Source organism: Oenanthe melanoleuca, chromosome 1A, assembly GCF_029582105.1.
Source record: "Oenanthe melanoleuca isolate GR-GAL-2019-014 chromosome 1A, OMel1.0, whole genome shotgun sequence".
Classification (NCBI taxonomy): domain Eukaryota; kingdom Metazoa; phylum Chordata; class Aves; order Passeriformes; family Muscicapidae; genus Oenanthe; species Oenanthe melanoleuca.
The window spans coordinates 41,712,577-41,720,143 of record NC_079334.1 but is presented as its reverse complement, the minus strand read 5'-3'; the positions used below and the strand labels follow the sequence as shown (position 1 = coordinate 41,720,143).

The 7,567-nt window shown below is 45.6% G+C and overlaps 1 protein-coding gene across 1 annotated transcript; it reads left to right on the top strand.

The window, feature by feature from the left end:
* The first annotated feature begins 429 nt into the window (after window positions 1-429).
* On the top strand, window positions 430-5,412 carry LOC130266541 (prolactin-like). Its single transcript, XM_056515796.1, has 5 exons — window positions 430-677; window positions 1,038-1,189; window positions 1,301-1,408; window positions 2,433-2,612; window positions 4,254-5,412. Exons 1-5 carry the CDS (start codon window positions 641-643, stop codon window positions 4,446-4,448), a joined length of 672 nt encoding a protein of 223 aa, XP_056371771.1. The 5' UTR covers window positions 430-640; the 3' UTR covers window positions 4,449-5,412.
* Window positions 5,413-7,567: the final 2,155 nt, after the last annotated feature.

Sequence of the window (7,567 nt, the reverse complement as noted above, 5' to 3'; positions counted from 1 at the left end):
AGATAACGTGTCACGTGTATCCTCATTTCTGAGTAGACTTTTTCCTTGGCAGTGAAAAACTGCAGTAAGAAGGGGAGAGTCGACTAATTTTCCTCATGACCAGCACCTCAACTTTTGTTACATATCCTGAGGGTTGCTCAGGATCTCATGTCCCAAAATAGAGGACACCAACCATCTCCACAGGACTTGCACCCCTTTAGGGATCCTGATCTAAATCCTTTGCTACGCTGTTCCCTGAGCATTTAGCCTCAAGGGACCAAGTATCCTGCGGTATATTTGCACCACCAAACATGCAGCCGCCAGCTATTACATCTCCAGCACTCTTACCTCTCATCACCTGCAAAAGAGCAGGAAAAGCAGGTCTGATCCTAACAGTGTGATTTGAAGAGATGGCTAAGAGATGAATGTCATCAGACCAGGCTTCTCTCCCACCCCTCATCCTGGGGTCTCAATTTTCCTGGTCTCCGACCCTTACCCCTCGGGCGGCCGCGGGCGCGCTCCGGGCGGGCTGGCTCACGGTGCCCGCGGGCAGCGCACGTCAGGGGACAGAGACACCCGTGATCGCCGAGAGATCCCGGCATAAATAGGGGATGCGGGGTCATCGCCGGCCGATCGCAGCCGGACACGGCTCCGCAGCGCCATGGCCGTGGCTCCCGCCCGGGCGGAGGGGCGAGCAGGTGAGGGAGGGGGAGAGCGGCGGGGCGGGGCCGGGCGGGGGCACACCCTGACATCCCGCATCCCGACATCCGCACCTCGGCATCCTACACTCAAACATTCCGCATCCCGACATGCCGCACCCCGACATCCCGCGCCTCGGCATCCCGCACCCCGACATTCTGCACCCCGACATTCCGCGCCTCGACATCCCGCGCCTCGACATCCCGCACCCCGACATTCCGACATCCCACCCCCGACATCCCAGCCCCGACATCCCATCCCCGACATCCCGCGCCCCGACCTCCCGCACCCCGACATCCCGCACCCCGACATTCTGCACCCCGACCTCCCGCGCCCCGACGCCGCCGCCCTCTCCGCAGGCGCGGTTGCGGCGCTGGCGCTGCTGTGGCTGCTGCTTTGCGCTCCGGGTGACGGCGGCTGTCACCCCCTGACCGTGGCTGACCTCTTCGACCGGGTGATCCGGCACTCGGGCAGAATCCACAGCCTCTCCACGGCGCTCTACGCCGAGCTGGTGAGTGGCGGGCCGGAGCTGGGCTGCCGACGGGAGGGACAGGGGAAAAGGCGGGGGATGTAGGGGAGTGGCGGTGCTCTCGCTGTGCGTTTAGGTGTTCTTCCCCCGTAGGAAAAACACTTTCCTCCCCGTGACAACGAGCTGGGAAGGCCCGCTCGGAAGTGCCACACGTCGGGGATGCTGACTCCCAATGGCAAAGAATATGCCCAAAAAATCCCGGTAAGGGCAACGGCGGCGACGGCGGGCAGAGGTGGGGGAGAAGGCTTGGGCGACTGCAACGGGACTCTAGGAGTCCTACTGCCTTCCTTCTCCCCACCCTGGAGAAAGGGGAATATACCTCCTGTCCTGTCAGAACCCCAAAATATCTCATTCATCATGCTGTAATGGTTCCCCACTCCAGTCGGGCTGGATATAGGAAGAGAGGTTTTTATGCTTCATCAACAATCTGCACGAAGGAGGCTGCTAACTTTTGACCCCAAACAGATGCACATCACAGAGGTATTGTACATGAATCTTAAATCAGTTGAATTTTAAATCTCTATGTGGTTACCTATGCTTGGATCATATATACTGGTTATAATAAGGATATTGTAGTAGTACTTTGTCAGAATGACTGACAGACATCCTTCGATTTTGTTGAGGCAAACTCTGTGGAACAGAAACTTAGAAACTTGTATGTGTGGCAAAGAAGTTAAAATTAATCAGTATCACTGCAAAGTATAGAAAGCAATCAGGAGAAAGACATAACAGTCATCTCTGAATTGGTAGTTATGTAAGGGGAAAAGAACACCAAATTTGTTTACATCAGAGTTGTGATGGCAAAGAGAAAAAAATCATTCAGAGAAGAGTAGGAAGAGTCTGTTCATAAAGAGAAAAAGCAAATTGTGATGTTTGGGATACACCAGTGGGAGAAATTTTGCATCTAGAAGACAGACAAAGACAAATGTTAACATTTTGGTTTTGGGTTGTGATGGAGAGAGGAGCTTCCCTCAGGACATCCTTCTAGAAGGTCCCCTGGAAGAGCAATGAGAGATGAGGCTCTGCTCATGTTAGCTGAAAACATGACAAATACAACTTCTGGGTGTTATTACATGTATAAAATAACCAGAGACAGAGTGGTGTTAAGTAGTGAATTGCAGATGTAAATGTTAATCCCACTGAGATTTCACAATGAGACTAAGGGTATTCATATGTTCTGCTGCAAAGTAACAGAGACATTCTCTACTGTGCTTCAATTTATAAGAGAGAAGAACTAACTCACCTGATACTGAAACTTTTGCAAGCCTGGAAAGAACCACTTTCCCACTTTAACCAGCATATTGAGCACCATCAAGAGCTACCTGATGACAGCCTTAGCAAAGCTAAGCAAATCAGCAATATGGTACATGAGCTGAAGACCGGAGTCGAGAAAGTAACAGAAAAGGCAAGATTTTTGATGTAGCTTTTATTTATACCAGTTATGTGGCATGGGTGACTGAGGAGGGGGCAATGCCTGCTTCCACTTAGGCTTGGAGGCTCTCAGGAAAATGCAGGACTTTGTTGCAGATACAGTCATCTTTCTGTCAGAGGATGTGACTTAGTTATAGATTGGCAGATACGTAGATGGCTTTATAGGAGTCCATATCTATGAGGCAGTATGTTATTAATATGAAATATATGAACAACACACACAAGTACAAAGACTAGAGCCTATCATAGCTTCATATATGAGCCAGTAATGACTTGGATTTTCTAGGCAAGTAGACAAGATGTGGGTGCATCATGATAAATGCTTAATAATTAAGTTTTATTTGGATTTACATTCTAAGTAATTCAAGTATCACTGCTGTCTGCTGCAAAGAGCTCCTTCCTAGGGCAATAATTTTATGCTGGGATAAGTTCTTCAAGACAACAGTGGCACTGCTTAAGTCTGATGTCAGTCCCAAGACAATTTCAAAACTCCAAATTATGGCAGATCATATATAAATCATTGGATTAAATTCTTTGTTATTTCCATTTTCATCTTCTGATTACTAGCTACTCATTACTACCTTTGCAATTTTTGTGCATTTATATCTAACATTAACTGTGGTTTTGCCTGAACAAATTAAATCTGTGTGCCCATTCTCTAAAGGGGCTACAATGCCAGGCTGTCTGTTTCATTAAAAAAAAAAATATAAAATAAACTAATATCTTACACTAGTAGATCACCTTTCAACTTTATGAAAACAGGTAGGGAATACAAGCTCTAAAATGGTAAGCAGTTCATCACCAGAACAGGCTGAATTGTACCCTACTATAAAATGCAGCCCAGGTGTTACACATGAAAACTCCATCATCCAAATACAGCCATGGTTCTGAGTTAAAATGTTCAGAAGTGTTCAACCTCAAAGCTTGACCTTTGCTTCATTTTGTAGCTGAAGCAAGCTCTAAACTAGCTACACACTTTTGGTATATTTACCTGCTTTATATTTTCTAAAACACCTTTGAAGGCATTACCAAGAGGAAAATCTTTGAAGTATTGACTTCTCAGTACCATTAATATACCACCGGTAGAAATATAATTACAAACTTTAATGCATTCCATATTTTGCATCTGTGCTTTTCTGATAAAACAGGAAATTCTAAACTTGCTTTTATTGTGAAGCACCTACTCTGAGAGGTGATCACAGTCTGCAGAATTCACCAGGTTAAATAAACAGCACTGGTGGATGCTCATGTTAGGAGCTTCCCTCCACAGAAAACATTAAAATAAATGGCTAAAAAATCTCATGACTGATTTGCTATAATACTTCAAGAGGAAATAAGGACTACCAAACAATGGTTCCTCTACTTGGATTAAGTATTCATTACTAATTTATCAAGAAATTTCAGTCTAGTTTAAAAGTTGGAGAGATACCATGAGGATAAAAAGATAATGTTATTCTATGTAAGGATCTCTACATATATCTTCAGTAAATATGTGAAGGATCTGGAGTAGCACAGCCCAATACAGTGACACCTTAGCTGTCTTCTGCAGGAGTATTTTCAAGACTTGTTGTATATGTAGTCACAAATTGTATTTATTTTCCTGTTTTCAATACAGATGCAGTCAATGGGGATAATCAGCAATTCATTAAATGGAATGGCATCATCTGAAGGCACTGGTTTATCAATTAGTAATGAAGCAAACACGATGAGTGACTCTGACTTCATTCACTGTTTTAGGAGAGATTCCAATAAAGTACAAAGCTACTTAAAAATTCTCAAATGTAGGATTATGCCAGAAAATAGTTGCTAATTTTTAATCTCTCGACAAATAGTCTTCAGCATGTTCCTTATAAAGATTTAAAAAATAGAACTTCTAAATTACCATTTCACAGTAATTTTAATAGGAAAATGTTTTTGAAATCCTTTGGAAGATGACACAGTTAACAAATGCAGATGAAATACTGAATAAAACCTCATGTGTGTATGTTGGTTAATGCACTAATGAAAAGGAGTGCTCTAGCATATAGATAAATAAATGTTCTTGCATGTTACACTGTGGCAGACTATACTATGGCTGATTCACAGAGTTTAGATCTATACACAGAATCACAGAATGGCACGGCTTGGGTTGAAGGGACTTCAATGGTCATTGAGTTCCAACCCCCACTCTGCCATTGGCAGGGATGCCATCCACTAGATCAGGTTGGTGAGGGCCCCATCCAAGCTGGCCTTGAACACTTCCAGGGATGAGCCATCCACAACTTCGCTGGGCAATGTATTCCAGTGCCTCACCATGCCCTTGAGTAAACAACTTCTTCCTGACATCTAATCTAAATCTCTCCTATTTTAGTTTAAAACCATTCCCCCTTATCCTATCACTCTTTATCCATGCACAAAGCTGCTCTCCCTCTTCTTTTTGAGCAATCTTTAAGTCATGTAAGGCTGAATGAGATTTCCCTGGTGCCTTCTCTTCTACAGGCTAAACAATCCCAGCTTTCTCAGACTGACTTTGTGAGGGTCTTATGGGCCCACTTCTTAAGCTTGTCCAGGTTCCCCTGGATGACACCCCCTCCTGTTCAGCTTCATATCTGCAAACTTGATGGGGACGCACTCCATGCCACTCTCTGTGTCGTTGAGGAAGATACTGAAGAGCACCAGTCCTAAGAGAACTTTGAGGGACACTAGCCCTCCACCTGGACATAAGAGCCACTCCTCAGAATTCCCTGGCTGCATCCAACCAGCCAATTCCCTAACCTTCAAACAGTCTAACCTTTAAACCCGTATCTCTCCAATTCGGAGATAAGGGTGTCAAATAGGACCCTGCGTAAAGCCTTACAGAAGCAGAAACATAGTTACAACATAGTAGAAAGTAAGATTCAATTTGTTAAACCTTAGTCCATCTGTATACTATCAATAAAGTATATTTTTACCTAAAGAAAATGTTTTCCCCCGATTTGTACATACATACCTACCTGCAGAATATTGCTTAACACTGAAGAGTGGCATTGATGTTGATCAGCTCATTTAATGGCATGACTTTCACATTCATGTCATACTTCTTACTGATTTCTGAGAGCTTTCACATGTGTCCCATAAAATCTAGTACTTTTATTCATTTTGAATGCTCTTTTATATCTGTAATGGCTTCACTGATTTCAATAGAAACTCATAGAGAAAAAGTTTGTGAAAAGTAAGTCAGAATTCTGGTCTAAATAGCATTTTAGTCTAATGGCTGAGCAGAGAGTAGCAATAAGTCTTTTTCCCATTCCACATGCAGACACAGGACTTGGGTTTTACAGTAATGATGACAAACTCCATTGCAAATTAAAAATATGAAAATATGTCAGATATTTTATAGAAATCACATTTTCCTAGCAGCAGCGTGGTGCTGCTGGCTGTGCGTACAACAAAACTTCTTTGCATTCAGAGCCTGAGACATTTGAACAAGTAGATATAATCAACATGGATTTATCTTTAGTATTCTTGACTATTTTACCACTAAATGCCCTTTTCTGGCCTTCCATGCTCTTGATGGTTGCTGACAGTAGCAGGAGGTCAGGCAGGCAAGAACAAGGAGTAAAATGCTGATGATTAATAATGATACTGAATTTGGGCTCGAGAAACCTAGCAGAGAAAGATGTCAAAGAAGCATTTATGCAGACCAGAGAAATGACATTTTAATTACATTCCCGTAACTGCAGATATCCTCAGATATCTCCAATCTGGTAGATGGCTGCTGTACTTTTGCAGCTAGAAGCTGTGAGTGTTCACAAGTCACGTCTGGTCCCTGCTGTGCAAGGTCTATAGAAGGGCAATGGGTTACATTGTGCTTGCCCTGAAGAAGTTACCAGCTCCAGTTCCTTATGCAGTAAGGTACCACAAACACATAATGAAACAGTAGCATTCATGGGCAGATTTTTGAGGAAATTCTGGAAACAAAACACAACTCCAAAGAGAGCAAAGGAAGACTCCTCTGAGCAGAGACAGAACCAGAGCAGGACGCCCAGACTGCCTGCATCTACCGGCGATCACAGAAGAGCAGCAGCAATTAGCGGCTGTAGCACTGCTCTGGTGCAGCCGCAGTCCCAGTAAGCAGCCCGCAGGCGGTGTGTGCCTCCGTGCCGCGGGGATCGCTGCTGGCCCGAACGCTGCAGCGCCAGGGGCAGCCGCGCCCGCACCGGGGGACACGCGGGGCAGGATGATGCCGCAGCCACGGCAGAGCCCAGGGTGACACACACGGGCAGGGCCACTGCGACCCAGAGGCTGACGGCAGGCAGCTCCTCCGGACCGGCTGCGGCCCGCCCCGCTCCCGGGGCACCGCGCTGACACAGGGGAGAGGTGGCCGTGCTCCTATGGGAACTGGCCGTGGCCCCCATGGCCCTGCTTGGTGGCAAGTGATCGCAAGCGAATTGCAAGGTGACTCAGAAACCAGCCGGACCCGCAGCTGGCAGGATCTCCCAGGGGTGCAGCTGAGGGTCATCTGGAAAACGTAAACGGAGCAGGTCACACAGAAACCTCTCATCTCCGCCCAAGTGCTAATCCCTGGGAACGTTCTGCTGCACAGAAATGTGAACACAGAGAAAATGAGATAGTGGGTGGCACACGAGGAACTACAGTGCACCGAAGTGTTATTCACAGCAATTCATCCTCATTAGTGTTATATTTCAGTCCTGCCTTTGGCTGAAACGAGGCATGGTGGTAAAACAAAAGCCTTTCTATATTGCTAGCATTGCCTGGCTTCCTCTTGTGACTGAGGAACAACTGAGCAGTGGGCTGAAAAGGGCATGCTTTTCTCTGTGGCCACCGATGCCTCAAACAGAAACACAGTGATGGTTGCTTTCTGCTCAGGGGAATGCTTCATCTCCTGCATGATTTCCTCCATGACAGCGGCACAACTGGTTAGGAAAATTTGATAATGTAAAATCATGT